The sequence below is a fragment of the Vicugna pacos genome, chromosome 1, assembly GCF_048564905.1.
Source record: "Vicugna pacos chromosome 1, VicPac4, whole genome shotgun sequence".
Lineage (NCBI taxonomy): Eukaryota > Metazoa > Chordata > Mammalia > Artiodactyla > Camelidae > Vicugna > Vicugna pacos.
This window is the reverse complement of record NC_132987.1, coordinates 14,328,728-14,346,881: the sequence shown is the minus strand read 5'-3', so window position 1 is coordinate 14,346,881 and position 18,154 is coordinate 14,328,728. Positions and strand designations below refer to the sequence as shown.

Sequence of the window (18,154 nt, the reverse complement as noted above, 5' to 3'; positions counted from 1 at the left end):
GGCTCTGTGAGGGGGAGGCCCCGTGGGTGGAACACACGCCGCCAGGTCTGGGAAGACCCTCTACCAAGTCTCCAGCTAATTTCTTCTGCTCTGCCTCACATTTTTCCCCATTTCTGGCCCTCACGGCAATCTCTCCACCTCCACCCACACCTGCCATGAAGATGACAGGTTGGAGACAGGTCCTTCATGGAGGGAGACAGTGTCGGAGTGGGAGTCTGGGGCTCATAGTCCACTCAGCTATCACTGTGTGGCCCGGGCACCAGCCACGCCTAGGAGCCCTCGTGGGCACTGACCCCAAAGCCCTGGAAGGGTTTAGCTTCACATGGCAGCTGTGGAGAGATGTGGGTAAGGGACAGCTGTATGCAGAGGACATTGTGGCCCCATATCAAAAATCTATTACCTGGGACCTGCCACTGTGATGCAGACTAGGGCCCATGGGAGGCTGGTGGAGTGAGTGGCCCAGGTGGATGAGGTCCATGTGAGTGAAGGGCTAGCATTCAGTCCACCCTGCACTGGTGGTTTCCAGGGTGTGTGGGACTGAGCTCATCTGGACAGCCCATGGGTTTGCGAGACTCCTCAGCCCCCGGCTTACATGTGGGTAAGAAAATGACTTTCATGGTGATGTCAGTAATGAAAAGTAAGCTAAGATCCTCAGCTCATGAGGTTGAATGATTATTAATCATTATATAATTTTTCCACCCTAATGTAGTGCTGATATTTGTGCTGTGATCTGACAATTTTAAAGAGTTTTTATGGGTGACCTGAATCCAGGATGATGACTTGGTGTTTGCTCTGTGTCCAGTTTACTCGGACTAAGGAATGGCCTCATCATCTGCCAGGCTTGAAGTCAGGTGACAAAGAGGCTGGGCTCTCCTCTAAATCTCACCAGTTACTGGGTTCCGTCACCCTCCTCTGCTCCCCACTTCTCCCCCGCCCCACTGCCTCTGCTTTAACTGAGGGCCAACCTCTCTTGCTGGACTCCTGCCCCAGATGTGTCCCCCTGCCCCATAGAAGTGCAAGTTTTCTTCTTAAAACACATTTCTGTTACTCTGGTTACCTAATGCTATGTAACAACAATCCCCCCTACCAAAAAAAAAAACAAACAACTTAGTGGGTCAAGACAACAAGAATGTGTACTGATGCTCAGGAATCTGTAGTTTGGGTGGGTCCTGGTGGGGAAAGGGTGTCTCTGTTCCACTTTGAGGGCTCCAAGGCTGGGGCTTGAGTCATCTGAAGGCTGGCCCGCCCACAGGTCTGCTGGCTGCTGGCGAGGGGCGTCCCTTTCTTGCTGCATGGGTGTCTCCGGGTGGTACTCCCATGTATAGGCGGCACTGAGCTTCCTCACAGCATGGCGGCTGGGATGAAGGGCTAGCTCCCGGGGTGTGAGGGACCCAGACAGAAGCGGAGCTGCCTTTTCTAACCCGGCCTTCAGAGTCGCACACAGTGCCATTTCTGCGAGTCACGGGCACCCGGAGAGAGGATCCACGCTCCTTCATGTGGCCGCATGGCCCGGCCATCTCAACCCTGCCCCCCTGAGGGCGTATAAAGCAAACTAACAAACTGACTTCCCTGATGCAAAACTGTTTGCTGATTCATCCACTACTGAGAATAACTTTAATCGAGAGGCTAAGCTCCAGGATGGAGATAATGGACTGCTAATTCAGAAGAGTGGACAGACCCGCCGGAGTGCCTCCTGAAGATTTGTTGAGGTTAAGAGGAATACGGCACCCTGTAAAACACCCTGATTGTTATCACCTTTTCTGTTCCGTCCAGGTTTTCTGTAAAACCTCAAGACCCCAGCTCCAAGAGGGGCTCACGATCTTTAAGGCGTTAGCCTGCTCTGACTCCCTTTGCCGGGCAAAATTATAAAGCTGCTCTGTCCTTTGCTCCCCAAACTCTGCCTCTGAGTTTGAGTTTGCCTCTCGGGGTGCAGAGGCTGATTTTTCGGCAACACCCCCAGGCTTGCCTCTGTCTGTCCCTTCCCTCCCTCCGCTACTGGCCCCAGAGATGGAATTTGGTTTAAATCAATCTGCTGGCCATAGGGCACTTGCTTTAACAATGCTTGTCACTTACTCTTCTCCTCACACACCCCGTCTGGCCCCATTTTCCCTGAGACAAAGGTCGGATGTGGCTATAGAGGCTTCCAAGTGTGTCCCCCACACTCTCGACCATGCCGCTGCCCCCACCGCCCGTAACCTGGCTTGTCGCCTCCCCTCTCTCCCCACAAGCTTTTCCTTTCCCTGCCTCTGCGTTTGCTCACCGTGTTCCCCCCACCTGAAATGCCTGTTCCCCTTTGCCCCCATGCCCCCCTTCCCACCATTGGGCAGCTGCCCTGCCCCCTCCTTGCAGCCCCCCTGCCTGCCCAGCCACCCGGGCCCCTGCCCTTTGTGATCTCCTGCTTTGCTGCTGGTCAGACCTTTCCATAAACCGGCGCAACGTGGTGCACAAGCTGAGGACTTCGGCGTCGTTTCTGGGTTTATACGGCAGCTCCACTGCTTCCCAGCTCCGTGACATGGGGATAAGAACGAACTCCGGATCATGACAAGGATTACGTGAGGAAACCCAGGAAGTTCTTGTCTGGCTCTGAATAGAAGCCCAGGGAGAGTTAGCGTTTCCATTCCCTCTTTCTGGAGGCTCCTAGTCAGTGCTCAAGTAACGAATTCTCAAGAGAGGAAAAATGCATCTCCTTGCTTAATCGTGTGGGACTAAACTACCAGAAGATTACAGGAATATTGCTGAGCCACGAGCAGAGAGGAAGAAAGCTCAATAATGATTTGCCTACTTGTTTCTAATAAAATCCTGCCAGTAGAGCTGAATCTTTGCCCTCGGAAAGAGCTTCGCTGTGCTGCAGTCTTGTCTGAGAGCTGTTGGAAGGGAAGTGGGATGGGGTGACCTTGAGAACAGCTGTGTGGGGAGGGCAGCTCTCTCAGGGCTGCAGGCCGGATAGGGGGTGGGGGCGGAGGGGGGAGAGGAGAGGGGGGAGGGCGCCCCCCCATGTCTCTGGCCCCTCCCACTGCCCAGCCCTGTCTGAGCTGCTTGAATGTGCTGCCTCTCTTGGGTACCCCCTTGGCCTTGGCCCAGCGGCAGTGCCCAGTCAGGTGATGGCTCCAGCTGTCCTGCTGCTCTTTATGGTGACACTGAGAGTGACCAAGTAGGTGGGCTGTGCAAGCTCTCTGTTTCCAGGTTCCAGCACCTTCCACCCAGGGCAGTTGTTGAGGGTGGGGTATGCGGTGAGGAAGGGGCCTCTGCCCTTCAGGGGGAGAGGAACATGGCACAGGTGGCCCCCTTACCCCCCAGCTCCTTTATGTGATGCCAGGGCACCAGTGGGTAAGGGGCTCCTTTGTAAAGCTCTGCCCCAGGGCCCTAGAGACAAAGCGCGGAGGACACCTTCCCCAATTTCCCCTTGGACAGGGTGGCCCAGGCTCTGCTCTGAGCGCTGGTGGGTCTCCTGCAGACTGGTGAGCCCCGCACTGGAGCCCTGGGGCCAAGGATCAGGGTGACAGCCCTGTGGTCAGTCTTGCTCAGGTTGGGGCGGGGACGGGACACACCAGCCACAGTGTTGATGCACATTTACCTGCAGTGACAGACGAGGGCCACGGGGAAGGACGGACAGTGGGAGGGCTCTAAGCAGGGAGGCCAAGCTGACAGGTTCAGGCAGGGTCTGAGCCATGTTATCCTGACAGCTGTGGAAAAAGCCTGAGTGGTCTTGGGGAAACAGTCAGGCAGAGAAGGGGAGGGCTTCTGCTCTGAGGGAAGAGAAAAACTGGCCTAGAAGGATGGGGAGAAATCACTCCCTTTTGCAGCAAGTCAATGAGTCCAGGCCTCAGTTGGTGTGCTCTGCCCCAGGCATTCAAACTCCCCCTCCTGCTTTCTGGGCCCCCCTTATACCCCACAGGGGCCTTAATCCCCAGTTTCTGACCTTCCAGATTGGGTCAAGCACTGACTAAGTAGGGCGAGGCCCCCACCTCCAGCCCATCTCAAGAAAAAGGTGCCTTGGCTTGGCAAGGCTATCCCCGGTGAGGGCTGTGACGTCCACGGTGGTGGCAATAGCAAACCAGAAAAATCCTGAAATCCAGCAGGACCCAAGGATTCTGAGGAGCGTCCGGAATAGGAGCTCAGTTCCTGGTCCAGCCGCCTCATCCTGGCCGCACTCGGCTCCGGCCCTGGGCAGGATGCTGTCAGCTTGCTTCCCCTTGGGTCAAACGGAGATGACATGAGTACCCGCTTCGGACTTGAGGACTAACCAGGGTGGTCTTAAGGGCTGAGTGCAGCACTGCTGCAGGCGCAGAAGTCCTGCAAGCTTCTGGCAGGCAGGTGTCCCATCTCCTCTGTTTACTGCTGTTGTGTAAATCTTTGCCTGGTTCAGCCCTTGGGGTGTGCCTCAAATGTGCTCTGTAAATACAGGGTTCAGGTGTTTTGTTGATTGTGGGAAAGCTCAGGAAATGCTGGCACCAACCAGGACCCACACCTAACGTTCCTCCTGCACAGTCCCAAGACACGGCTGGTTTCCTTGTGATTTTCTCCTTTCTCCCAGCGGTCACCCTGCCAGCCAGTGCGATGCCACTGGCCGTGGCTGTGGCCTTGAGAAGGGGGAACTTGGCATGAGAAGCCAGGTGAGGATTCCTAAACTCTCAGCTACTCCATGAACCTCCGGTTCCTTTAGCGGCGTTTTGGGATTCGGCTGTCTCTCCTCCCCGCCTGCTCAGCTCAGGGAAGAGCCTGGTGGAGAAGAGGGTGGTGCTTTTCCACCTTCTCTTCACCCTGCTCCCCGATGCCCGCCCCCTTCTCCCCGAGGTGTAGGATGCTGTGTATCACCACCAAGGGAAGCTACCAGTGGGCCCCGCCGTGCCTCTCTTCCTGAAGAGGAAGTAACTCCCCATTTTCTCTTGGAAAAGGAGGATGCTGTGTGCTCCCTGATCTCGTCCCCCTCCTGCTAGCTGGGGTTACTCCACTTTTCACTCTTTTGTCCCCTAAGCAGTTCCCAGCTAGGCCTTTCTGTGGCTGTATAGTCTCCGAGCAGATCCTCCGGGTATGGGAAGCCCCCACTTCACACCTTCATGTGAATTTAAAGCAATTGGAAAGCACTGTACATACTTAAAATTTCTGTTGGAAACTCAAAAAGCAGTTTCCAGGTAACTTACAGGAGATCCTGGGTGCATTACTGCTCAGCCCAGAGATGTTCAGAAGAGAAATGAGACTGTTCTGACACCAGCAGGTGTACTGCAATTCAGTCCCGGCTCTGCCCACCCCGAGTTGATGTCAGACTGCCCAGGTTTAAGGACCTAGTCCCCAGAGAGACTGCCGTCCACTTCAGGCACCAGCTGTGAGTGGGATCCCCAGGGACACCTGCACTTCTGACCAACTGGCTACAAATCTGGGGGTCCCCACGACCCTCCTCAGCTTCCATAGTTCACCGCATCAACTCACAGAACTCAGGGAAGCATTCCACTTAATGACAGTTTGTCTGTGAAAGATACAAACCAGGAACAGCCCAAAGAAAAGACACAAAGGTCAGGGTCTGGGAGGACCTGGTACTGAGCTGCGTGCCTTCTCCCTGTGAAGTCGGGGTACCTCGCCCTCCTGGCACGTGGGTGTGTCCACCAACCAGAAAGCTTCGGTGTTATTGGGGTTTCATGGCTTAGGCACTGTTGATTGAGCGTCAGCCACGTGACTGAACTCAGTCTCCACCCTGCCTTCCCTCGTGGGCTCAAAGCCCCAAGCTCTAATCACAAGGTTGGTCCCGCTGGCATAACCCCACCCTGAAGCCATTAGGGGCCCACCAGGAGTCACCTCATGAGCAGAAGCTCTGGTGTGATCCAGGGACTCAGAAATAGCTAAGACAGTACTTTTACTCCCACCCAAGAACCAAAGAGGAGTCAGATTCTTTGCCATACCGCAGAGGTGGTGGTGTTTGTTTTTCAGCTGGTATCTGGAGATGGCCTCAGCTGTCACAGCTGCCTGCTCCCTCCTTCCACTTTTAAGCATTTTCCACGTGCCTGGCACTTTTGTTATCTTACTTGATTCTTAGTACTGCCCTTTGAAATCTCTGATGTTGTTATGCCCGTTTTAAAATGAGGCACTGAGGTTCAGAGGGGTGGTGACCACCTCAAAATGACACAGCTAAATAGTACCCCCAGGCTTTGAATCCAGCTAACCAATCCTGGCTCAAAGGTGGGGCATCTAAGTTTGCCCCACAGTGTGTCAGGTGCTCCTTCTGGCTGGAAGACAATTGCCTTTCCTTTACAAATGCCGGCTGTTGAGAGAGGGTCGCATTCGTCTGATGCCTGGTGTCCTATTGAGGCTTCCATGCTGGAATAGGGCCTTTCCCAGAGGAGCCCTGTTGGGTTGCCATGCTCTATCCCGGCAGTGACCAGCCACCTGCCAGGCCCAGCCTGTGGACATCCCGTCTGAGAATCGGGAAGAGGCATAATGGAGAACTCTTGGGTGCTGGCTCTTTTGCTTTCCCCGCCAGAGTTATCTGTCTCCAGCAGCTTGGAGCAGAAGGGGCTCTGAGCCAAGCCCTGCCGGTCTAGTCCCCTCTGAGCTTTCCAGGGCCATGGCCGACTCGGTGGGATGGTGTGGAGAAGCACCCCATGCTGGGCCTGACCTAACAAATGCTCCTTCTCCTCCTTCCTCCCCTCCCAGATACTCAGAAACGCTGTAGTAGGCATTTCTGCTGCTGCCAGGCCCCAGGGGACCCGCACAGGGTTAGGTCAGAAGCCAAACACTGCAGTTTGGGAAATTAGCAGCACTCGTGGGATTCCCTAAACCATACCAGTGCTTCTCGGTTGGGGGTGTTACTGCCCCTTAGAGGGCATTTGCAGATGTCCAGGGGAGTCCACAATGACTGAAGAGCCTGCCAGCATTTCCCCAGCGAGGTCCAGGGACGCTAAGCATCCTATGAAAAGCTGGACGGTCAGAAGGGGCTCACACATTATGGAGACTAGTCCTGCCCATGAGAGACACTGGGAAATGACCCATTTACTCCCCCTGCCCCCTCATTCCTTGAAAAGCCACCTTCCTCACCAGTCCCCAGGCTGAACGGCTGGGAAGTAAAGGAGCCTGCCCCCCTCCCCGCCTGTGACCAATGGCAAGGCAGTATTTCCAGGTGAACGTGGGCGCACTGAGGGGAGCACCTTGTAGTGCACACGCTTGCTCTGATTCTTCATGGGAGGCTCTTGCATCGTTTGGGCTCTTGTGGGGAGACCTGGATTTGGGTGGTAAGAATTCACAAGGCGGAGGGGAAGCCTCCTTGGTGCCGGGCAAGAACTCCCATGTGGCCCTCCAGGTGTAGACGGGGCTACCTCGCCTCGAGGTCTCTCTCTTTGGGGCGGTGGGGGCTGTGGGGGCGGTGGAGGGTGGTACTCCCGCCTTCCACTTCTGCTTCTGCATCTCTTCTTCTCCTCTGGGTTTTTTGTTTCATTGTCTGTTTTTGTCACGTGAGATGTGTTTAGAGGAGCTTGGATCCTAGCGTGGATCACGGCTGAACCCCTCTCTTCTTGTTTTACAGTCGGGAAGACGTCTCTGATCACGCGGTTCATGTATGACAGCTTCGACAACACGTACCAGGTGAGCTCCTGGGTCCCCGCCCCGAGCGCCCGTGGTGTCTGCAGCCATGACCGGCTCGCTGATGCTGGGGTGAGAGCAGGGCATTCGCGGGTCCCAGGGTGTCCATATAGCCTTGGAGGATTTTCCCATCTGTGCACTGGTCCCAGCCCGGTGAAGACCCTGAGCCCTTCTGAAAATCCAAACCTCCCTGAAGGAAACGCAAAATGAGGGAAGTGAAAGAGCAGAAGAACTTGCTTCTCGAGTGTGGCTGTTTGCTGGACCTTCATACACACACACACTCACACACTCACACACATACACACACACACACACACACACACACACACGGTTGCTAAGGCACTTTCTTCCTTGGAGAGGCTGGTGTGATGGGCCTAACCCCACCTTACATGGGCAAGAGACTGGATGGAGTGACCTGTGTGGCTCCTGGCTCTCAAAGGTGGCCTGGAGTCAAATAGCGGTGACTCCAGATGGCCTAAGTCTGAGCTCTTGGGGGTCAGTAATATTTCACTTTCCTGGCACCGCTGATGAGTGGGCAGGTTTGTGCAAATGATATGAATTTTCCCTGCAACTATAGCTTTTAATGCAAGGAGCTGAAGTTAATCATTTCAACTATTTTTGAGAAAAAATGTATTGTTTCCTTCCTTAAGACAGAAACTATAATGCATTTTTTTAAGCCACTGGGTTCTGTGAGATACTGGTTCTCAGGAATGTTAGTAGGTGTTATTCGAGAAAAAAAAAGGCAGGGAGAAAGGTTCAATGCTTGTATAAATTTAGAGAACTCTGGACAAAAGTAAACGGACTTCTCTACTGCAGGGCTTCTCAGGGCCTTTACTGTATCAATGTATGGTTTTGATTTGTGGAAATAGAGGTGCAGTGTGCAGGATCTCCTGGATGTATTTAGTCATGGAATCCTTTTGCCATCGAATCCTCAAAGGATTTATAGAACACACTGGGGGCTGCTGTGCTAAGAGGTCTGCCAACCTTCCTGGACTTACGAAGTGTACAGAGCACAGCTCACTACGGATCACAGCTCTCTGTCTACTGTTCAGCCTGTCTGTCTCCCTCTGGACTAGTCAGTATCTTTGCCTCAAATACAGCCCCTTTCTCTGCCTCCCTCTCAATCCCTGCTTTTCCTGCTGTCATCTGAAATACCAGATACCTAGTGTACTTGGTAAGAATTGACTGAAGGGTGAGGACGTGGGGCCCCAAGTGACGTGCACAGCCTTGTGCGTCGGCTCTGGGATGATGATTGCAGCTGCACTTCGTGTTGGTTGAGTTTCTCCAGACCAGGGCTTTGTACCCTGGTGGGCTTGTCAGAGACCTCTCCCACAGGGGGAGCCCCACTGCGTCGTATTGCATTCGAGTCACTGCTCTAACGGACTTCAGTTCTCAAGTCTGACTTGTATTCACTTATTTGTGTGTGTGTGTGTGTGTGTATGAATGGCCTCACAGATATTATTTTGGTTATTTGATTTTTTAAATATTAAGTCATTTATAATATTTCTTATTAATGTCCAACTGATAATAGTGATACTTGTGGTTGGTGTTCTTGGCAGTGGTGGGAGGCAGAGGTGGCCCCAGGGCCTTTGCAGTGGTCCTCACTGGCATGGATCAAAGCCTCAACTCCTCCCCAAGTCACTTGAGTCCCTCAAAATCTCAGCTCACCTCCGTCTCCAGTGTCACCTCCCATGGCCCACTGCTTGTCCTATATCCTGTGGTCCAGCGGGCCTCCCTGCTTGCTGCTTCCTGCTCAGTGATCCTGTCATGCCTCCATGCCTGGCCTGTGATGTTGCTTCTGCTGAAACGCCCTTCCCTCTTCTCTCCTCTCTTCTGCTGTGAAAAATTCCTCTGACTCATCAAGGCTCAGAGCACACGTTTGCTCTGCAGTTGGGGCCCTCCATGCTCTTCCACGCCCCTTTTCCCCTGGCACATGGACCTCAGGGCTCCTTTGGCCTCCCAACTCTACAGGAACTCCTGCTCTGGCTCCTGGATGGGCTCGGGGCCTGGGTAAGGCCAGGACCCCTGGGATCCACTGCTGCATTCGTGGGCCCAGCACAGGGCCTGCCCCCCACAGCTGGTGTCAGGTGCCTGCTGGTACCAAAGTGGCTTCAAGAGACATTGTCTGCCTTGGTTTTTAGACTCCATCAGACTGACAGGCCATAGGGGCCCAGTGTCGATGTCCAATGTTGTGGCAAGAGGCGGAGGAAGCCCAGAGGAGAGCAAGTGCCCTCCCCACAGCAGGTTTTTCTGAGTTTTTTTTTTTTTTTTTTTTTTTTTTTGCTGCAGGTACAGTTTCTTTCCCAATACCCTCTAAAATGGTAATTAGACTAAGAGGCTGGGGCTCCAATTTTGTGCGTACACAGGCTCATGCTAATGAATTCTCTGGAGATGGAGAGGGGGAACTGTTTTTCCTTAACGTGCTGGCAGAGACACTCCGGGAGTAGCCAAGATCCCCAAGGGCTCTGGGGGTGTCCCCAGTTGTCCCCCGGCACTGTGACCATGCCTCACTGCCACCCACAAATGTCCTGTTTGTCAGCCAGTACAGCCCAGCAGAGCCCCTACCTTGATTAGCTGAGGTGCCCAGACAGTTCCCAGGACAGAGGCACCACTCCCTCCCTCCCATCCTTCCTGTGTGTGTCCCATCCCCCGCCCCCATTCACTTATTCTGATGGCCGAGGTCTGTCAAGTGCTTACTCTGTGTTTGGAGAGGCAGTAGGAGAAAGCTACCACAGAATCTGGTCCTGCCCTGAACCGGGGCATGGATGGTGGAGGGACTTCAGTCTCACCCTGGGTGGCAGCCAGCCTCCCTCTGTCTGGGGCTGAGCATGCCTGAGGCCCCAGGGGCTAGCGTGAGGGCCCACCGGACCTGCAGAGCGGGGCTCCCCCACAGGCCCTGGGGAGAAGCCAACTTGTTGGCCTGTGGCCTCGGGAAAGTGGGTCTCCAGCCGCCTCCTGCCTGGCACTGCCCCTACACGCACGTGTACCTTGTTCTCCTTCTGACACACGCATGCCCCAACCTCCCACCACCCCACCCATCACCTGGTCTAAATCCACTCACTTAAAGAAGGGAAAGATCAAGACTTAGAAACGGCCTGGTGAGAGTCATGTCTGCAACAATTCTCTTGTATAAAACGCCAACTAAGAAACCTCTTTCAAAATGTACTAAGAAGAAACTGTGGTGAGACTAGCCCCCCTCCCCCTCCAGAGGCCAGTGAAACCCACCTACCCGCCTGGCCCTTGGCCCACCTGTTTGAAACCACACTGGAGCCAGCTGGCACCTGGGAGTTGTGGGGGGAGATGCGCTCCTCCGGGTTTTTTCACGGGTCCCTCACGGGTTCTCCAACTTGGCTGGACGCTAGCATTACCTGCTGAGGGGATGGCCAGAGATGCCCAGGCTAGCTCAGGCACTAGTATTTTTAAATCTCAGTGATGACTGAGATGAGCTGACAGCCAAGGCTGGAGCCTCCCAGGCCCATGCCTGGACCTCCCACCACAGCACAGGTTAGGAAAGCAGCCTAATGGGTCCCGGTCTGCTGGAGCTCACCCACCCTCACCTGCTCCCGGGAGCATCTCTGGAGGACTCACTGGGGCACTCCCTGGGTCCCACGGTGCCTTCAGGAAGGGGACAGCATCACTGCACCTCACAGGCCGAGGGGCCGCCTGAGTTGTTCCCAGCTCCTCAGAGATCTGGCCGCTCTGCCCCGCGGCGTACCTCTCTCACCCTTGGTCTGTATTAGTTTCCTGAGGCTGCTATGACAAGTTGCCACAAACCAAGTGGCTTTAAACAACAGAGATTTATGTTCTTACAATTCTGGAGGCCAGAATTCTGGAATCAGCGGAGCTGAGCTCCCTCGGAAGGCCTCCGAGAGAATCCTGCCTGCCACTCCCGGCTGCTGGCAGCTCCGGCCATCCCTGGCGTGGCGCTTCATGGCTCTGATCTCTGCCTCTGTCTCACACGGCCTTCTCGCTGTGTCTGTGTGTCCTCTCCTCTTCTTATAAGGGCACCAGTCATTGGATTTAGGGCCCACCCTAACTCCTGGATGATTTTTCATCTTGAGGCCCTTAACTCATGCATTCATGAAGACCCTTTTTCCAGATAAGGTCACATCCTGAGGTTCCAGGGGGACAGAATTTGTGGGGTGGGGGGCACTCTTCAACCCACCATAGTGTCCCAGCACCTCCCAGTCTGATCCCACTGGGGATGCTCTGCCACCCATGCTGCCTCCCAGCACAGGCCCTCCGGGCTCCAAGCCCCTCTGGCCCAGCATCCGACCCGGGGAAGCCATTTCCCCCAGGAGCTTATCTCGGCAGCAAGTCTTTTTTGTTCATACAGGGGTTTTCAAAATGATCAGATGTTCCTTTGTGTAACATTTGTAAGTTGATTTATTAAAGTAAATAGGTTTTCTGGGGCCTGGTCATTGACCCTCTGGAGCCGTCCCTCTGAATGCTCTGCAGCTCCCCAACCCGCACCTGCCCCACCCGACCTTTCAGCCCTGCAGCGGGGTTAGCCTTGCAGGGGAGCTGAGCTGCAGCTGGGCCACACACCTGTAAGTCCCAGGTGCTCAGGAAGGGGGCATTTGTGACAGATCATGGTGTGTGGAGGGCTATGCTTTGTCCGTGTAGGGTTGGATGCTCTAAGTTTCTCCTTCGGGGGCAGCAAGTTCTGCTAATGCTTGTCCATCTGTTGTGGGAGAATAGGTTCTTGCCTTGCTTAGGAAAGAATTTTCCTGAAAGCAAGTTTATTTAGAGAGTAAAGTGAAAAGCAAGTTTATTTAGAGAGATACACACTCACAGACAGAGTGGGGTCTGTCTCAGAAGGGAAAACGGCTTTGGAGATACACACTCCATAGGCAGAACATGGGCCGTCTCAGAAGGCAAGAGCCAGAGCAACCGCGAGGTGCGGAGCTGTTAGGTTTTATGGGCTCAGTAATTTCATATGCTAATGAGTAGGAGGATTATTCCAACTACTTTGGGAAAGGGGTGGGGATTTCCAGGACCCCCTCCCCCCGCCACCTTTTGACCTCTTAGAGTCAGCCTAGAAACTGTCATAGCCCTGTGGCTGTGCCATGAGGCTCACGGTCTACTGGAAGTTTCTTCCTTCAAAACATTGCTGCACCCAGAGGCCTGGGTTCAAATCCCAGCTCTGTCACTGAGCTGAGAGACTCTGGGCCAGCATCCCAGGTTCTCAGTGTTGTGTATTTTTAACCTGGAAATTATTTGGATGGGATTTAACCTAGACCATATCACCTAGACCAGTGGTCTCAAACTTTAGCAATAGGGATGTAGCTAATTTGTTAACGTAGCTCATGGAAGTCTTAAAGTCTAGATGATGGAAAATTATAGGCCCCAAGCACTGTTGATACAAATGTGCATTACCAGACACTATCTAGAGAGCAAAACGAATTAACAACTCCACAGTAAACTAAGTTGGTAATGATGGAGTGAAGCCAACAACTTGCTGATGAAGTGTTTTTATGGGAAACTGTGGGCCCCCAGCCATGCCTGCATACACACAGGTGCAGAGCTCTGCCACTCGGCCAGATGATGCCGGAGCCCTGGACTTCTGGCAGAACACTGGACTCCATCTTTCATTAACTCTAGCAACATGATGGCTTTATCATGTTAATACAGTAGAGTTCCATCTTTCACAAACATCAAGTCCTATGGCCAAAATGAGAGGCGACTTTCATATAGTGAAATGCTGCTGAATGCCAGGCAGCTTGGCAAGACAACCCTGCCCTCAGAGACCCGCTGGGGCACCACCAGTCACCCAGGGGCCCCCTTTGGGCATTTACCTGGGACTGATCTGAGAGCAGACTCCCTCTAACGTCCTTTCTTTCCCTCCCTCCTCTCCCCGTCCTTTTCTCCCTCTCTTTTGTCATGCATTTGCAAATTAGGAATGCAGTCAGCCTCTGGGTACAGAAAGCAGACTAACTGTGGCTTAAACAAGGAGGGGTTTTGATTTTTCAGGTGCAAGAAGTCACAGTGGGATGTGAGGTGGCCCAGCTTTGCGGTGAGGGTGACGCCATCAGGCAGGCCCCAGACCCCTGCTGTCATTCTGTTCTGCCTTCTTGTTCTGTGGGCTCTCGTCTTCATGCAGCCTGGCCATTGCTGCTCCACACATCACCTCTGCATTCGAGGCAGCAGAAAGCAAGAGCTTGCCTAGAATCCCCGCCCCCTCCAGCAGACTGCAGCGAATGTCTTATTGGCCGGAATGGAATCACACGATCACCTTTACCCTCTAGAAAGTCTGGGGAAAGCAGAATTTCTCTTTTACAGTTTTCAGGCCAGCAAGGGAGTAGGAGGTTGCCAATCGGTATTGGGTGAGTCCAACAGCACTTGCTAGTATTAAGAAGTTAAATGGACCCATGATGCAACTCTCTGCCCCAGATTTTAGTAATTCTTTAATTCACTTTGTAGGTTACTTGTTGATAGCTCTTAGGTGGCCTCAGAAATCCACCTCCCAGAACACTTTTCTCCCTAAGAGCTGCAGAGAGGGCCTGTGCACCTGGATCCACCTGTGACCCTGTGGGAGACCTTGCAGGGAGCTTCAGGCCACACATCCGTGGGCGTCTGTGTGGCTTTTGAAGAGCTTGACTAATTTTGATGCAATTGAACCCCCTTATTTAAAGCTGGAAGGTGCATATTGTTTGGTTCATGTTTCAGAGCACAGTCAAGTAATAAAACAGCAATCAGTAAATTTTTGAATTGGGTGATGACTAGCACAAGGCACTCCCCATTTTGGGAAGAAAGTCACCACTAGAAGTGTGTAGACTTTGAGGCTGAGGTGGCTGAAAGAATCCAGGTACCTGGCTGTGGCCTCCAGAGCCAGCCGCCCCTCCCCACAGCACTTGGTTGAGCTGTTGGGAAGGACAGGCTCTGCCCAGCTTGTTCTGTCTCCTTCCCCCACCATGTGCACTTGCTGGTCTGAATCCTTAAGTTTCGCCAGCCTCATTTGCATGCTAATTTGCATGACTTTACCCTGATCCTCTCATCTGATGGTTGGTGGTGCAGAGCGCAAACAGCAGCTTCATTGTCAAGGGTCTGTCATCCCCAGCTGCTTTCTGCCATTTACGGATGCTTCCCCAGCCACGGGCCAAGGCCTGGCCCAGGCTAAAAGAAGACATACATACACTCCTTTTCATGATTTCTCTTCCTGGGAAGAGAATCTTGAGTCAATTTATGCAAATTACCATGCAAATTTCTACCGCAGACTTTATTACTGTCTTGTCAGAATGTGGATGCAAAATTACATTTCATAATAAATGCACACAGCAAAGGCGATTTCAACAAGTGCCTCGTGAAACATCTCTTTCCTCGGGGATCCGCTGGGCCAGTGGGAGCCCTTGTGCAGAGGGAGGCGTGTAACGTGCCACCATTCTGCACTACGCATCTGAGCCCCTGCTGACACTGGCTAATACCACCTTTAGAAGAAGATAAATGGAGATGCAGCTGTGAAATCTGTCTTTGTTAAGGTTCCTCATGTTTTGTATAAGGTGATGTGCCTGCCGTTTTTCATAAGTGGTACAGTTGGCAGGCACAGTGATTTTAAGGAATAAATAAGCATCGCCAGGTTTGGGGAGATCTAATCACAGCAGGATGCAGTCTAGCCTCCTTGGAGGGGCCTCAGCAGTATGGAAGGCTTATGCAGCACTGCCAAAGGGGTGGGGAGGATCAGGGGGTCCTGGACTGGCAGGAGAGTCCCCAGAGTCAAGCTTGCTGCTCATGTTGTCTTGATATCCTCTTTACATCCCTGTGGAATAGTTAGTTTCCAGGTAGAATAATTTACTGCATGCCTCATAAGAGAAAAAGGAAGTACATAGAATGAATGCTGTGGCCAAGACTCCATGGTTCTTTGGGAGCCCACCTCTGTGAGGGTCAGCCTTTCCTGAAGCTCTGGGAACATTCCTTTATTGGGATGTTAATAGGGATTACAAGCACAAAGGTTCCTAGGGCCAAGAAGCTTGAGAAACAATTAAGTGACATGAAATTGTTCATGACGCTTCAGCGCAGGACTTCTCAGAGCCTTTATTATGCCAGTGTGCTTTATGGCTCCCCACTAAGGGCTAGAGCATGCAGCCTTTCCTAGAAACACTTGATCACAGTTTACTTTCATCCATAGTTGGCCTCCCTAATGGGGCCATGTTCCACATAACCAGCCTGAGGAACATTGCTGGAGGGTCTCCTGGGGGTGGGTGAGTTTCTACACCTTCTCTTGGAAATCCCTTGGTCAGTTGGTCAGTCCTCATTTTGTTTCCACAGAGCACCTTGACACAGTCTAACTCATCTGATCTAACAGCCCTTGTAGGAAGCTATGAGTATCCATTTTTTAGAGATGAGAAGCTGGGGGCCACAGGGGCTGTCATTTTTCCAGGACTCTCCCAACCCAGTGTTCTTCCGATTGTACAGCGTTCAGACCCTGCCAATAGGCACCAGCAGAGTCACTGAAAACAGACCAGGGCCCTCTGGACACATGACCCCACGCAGGTCCATTTCAGTGGGGCACTCTGCTAGCTGCATGCCAGATCCTCTGAGGCTGGTCGTGGCCTGCCCTCGGGGCATTGACAGGGAGTCTAGGTTTGTAGACAGAAATCTGTCCCCTTTCCCCATGGAGGCTTCTGGTCACCTCAGCCTCTCAGCCTCCTGGCATCACCAGGGCTGTGTGTATATCATCCATCTGGGCTTTACCTCCAAAGCAGAATTGACTCCCTCCCCACCCCACACCCCCACCCATGCAAGCATCTTACACCCATTCCTACCCACATACACATACTTTGACATGCAAATACATAGTTGCACGCACACACTTGTGTGTCCACTCGTACACACCTGCCCATCAGTACACTCACACCGTGTGACCTGACCTTTGAGCGGGAATGCACGTTATGTCACGTAACAGGAAATTAGGACTTCTGGGGCCTTTTATAGGAGGGGGTGGCCTCCCTGGGTAGCTAGTTTTTCTTTTTGTCTGATGTCCCCATATTATCCTTTTACATCATTTCTACTGATCTGTTTTCAAGGTCACTGACTGTTTCATCTGTCATCTGCTCTCTGTGGTTAAGCCTGTCATTCATTTAGCAATTTCAGATTCTGTATGTTTCAATTCCAAATTTGTATTTGCTTCTTTATAGTTCCTGTTTCTCTGCTGAGATTTAAAACTCTGCGCCTTCATTCTGAGCATATTTTTCTTTATGTGTTTGAGCATAATTCTATTAGCTGTTTAAAAATACTTGCTACTTGCAACATCTGGGTCACCTCAGGGCTGGTCTCCATTTATTCTCTTTCTATCTTGAATATGGCTTTTACTTCATATGTCTAGTAGTTTTGAGTTACATCCTACATATTGTGATTAAGACTGTGGACTGCATTTGTTTCTTCGGAAGAGTGTTCGCTGGACCCAAATTCTTATTTCTTTTCCTTGTGGTAGGCAGCAGCTTAAAATTCTGTTCAGATTTGTTTGTTTGTCTGTTTGGTTTTCAAGTCTTAGGTTGCATGTGGCTTGTTTGGGTCAGAGATTTGGGCAGCATTTACATGCAGAATTTGGGGTGCCCTGTCTGTGGCTTTCTCATTTCCAGGATTTTCCACACTTTCTGGCTGCTGTGATAGCTTTACGATTTGCCCTCTCATTTCTCAACCAGTAGGACTGTGGGTTTCTTGCCAGGTTTTAGCCTCCCCTGAGCTCCAGCCAGGGCTGCCGTCAGGTGAGTGAACAGTCAGAAAAACAGGAGCCTCACCCAGGGCCGTTCTCTTGTTAAGTGTTGACTCTCCTCCAGATTCTACCTGCTTTTGGTCACTTTCCAGTGCCTTCAGACAGTTGTTTGTTATGTTTCTCCAGAGTTTATAATCATAATCTGCAAGGTAATTCTGATGGGAGCTCTGCCCTTATGGAAATCAGACCTCTCCCTTTCCCTTCATCTGGGGTTTACCCTCTAGACCTCCCACCCGCCACTACCTCCCCTCTTCACCTGCTGGAAAGTTAGTATTCGCTCAAGGACTTGCATAGTTGCCCTGACTTTTCTCAAGAAATCAATCAGAAGCAATGTCCTCTTCCTCTTAGGGCCCTGCTAACTACACTGGTCCTTCCCATCTGTCAGGGACCACAGTTCTGTGTGCTAATCTTAGCTCCTCCACAAGGTGGGAAGTTCAAGGCTGAATCCTGAACTCTGAATGGGTGTTGACCACGAGGAAGAACAGCCCCAGGGAGGGAACAGCTCCTTATAGGCCAGGACCAGCGCTTGTTCTGGTCTGGGTCTAACACAGAGTAGGCACTCAAGAGTGGATGAATGAATGAGTAGTCATTACTTGCACCATATGCCAGGAAGGCGCTGCCCAGGGAAGACCGTGACCACTTTCTCCCTGCAGATCTGGCCCTTCTGGGAGAGATGGGCTCCAGCTGGCAGCAGCGTAGGGCCAACTATTTGTGCCTTATTTTTGGAAAAAATAAATGGTGTCAAGGAGCTATAAAGTTTCTGGTAACCAAGGCTATCTTAAAAGTTCTTGTTTCTATTCTGTCCTTAGAGAGCTGACTCTTGTTGTTGTTAAAATACAAATGAACTTCCCCTTAAGTGGGCTTTGCTGAGCTATT

General features: G+C 52.3%; 1 protein-coding gene across 2 annotated transcripts in view; it reads left to right on the top strand.

The window, feature by feature from the left end:
• The window catches only part of RAB6B (RAB6B, member RAS oncogene family), a 54,406-nt gene that overhangs the window by 20,236 nt on the left and 16,016 nt on the right, over positions 1-18,154 (top strand). Inside the window, exons 1-2 of one of the 2 annotated variants that reach the window (XM_072954974.1) lie at positions 5,522-5,733; positions 7,511-7,569. In XM_072954974.1, the coding sequence (XP_072811075.1) occupies positions 7,540-7,569 (30 nt within the window). In that variant the 5' untranslated portion in view covers positions 5,522-5,733; positions 7,511-7,539. Of the gene's footprint in view, positions 1-5,521; positions 5,734-7,510; positions 7,570-18,154 lie in introns of those variants that run through there. The other variant, XM_006214559.4, reaches the window with a different exon arrangement.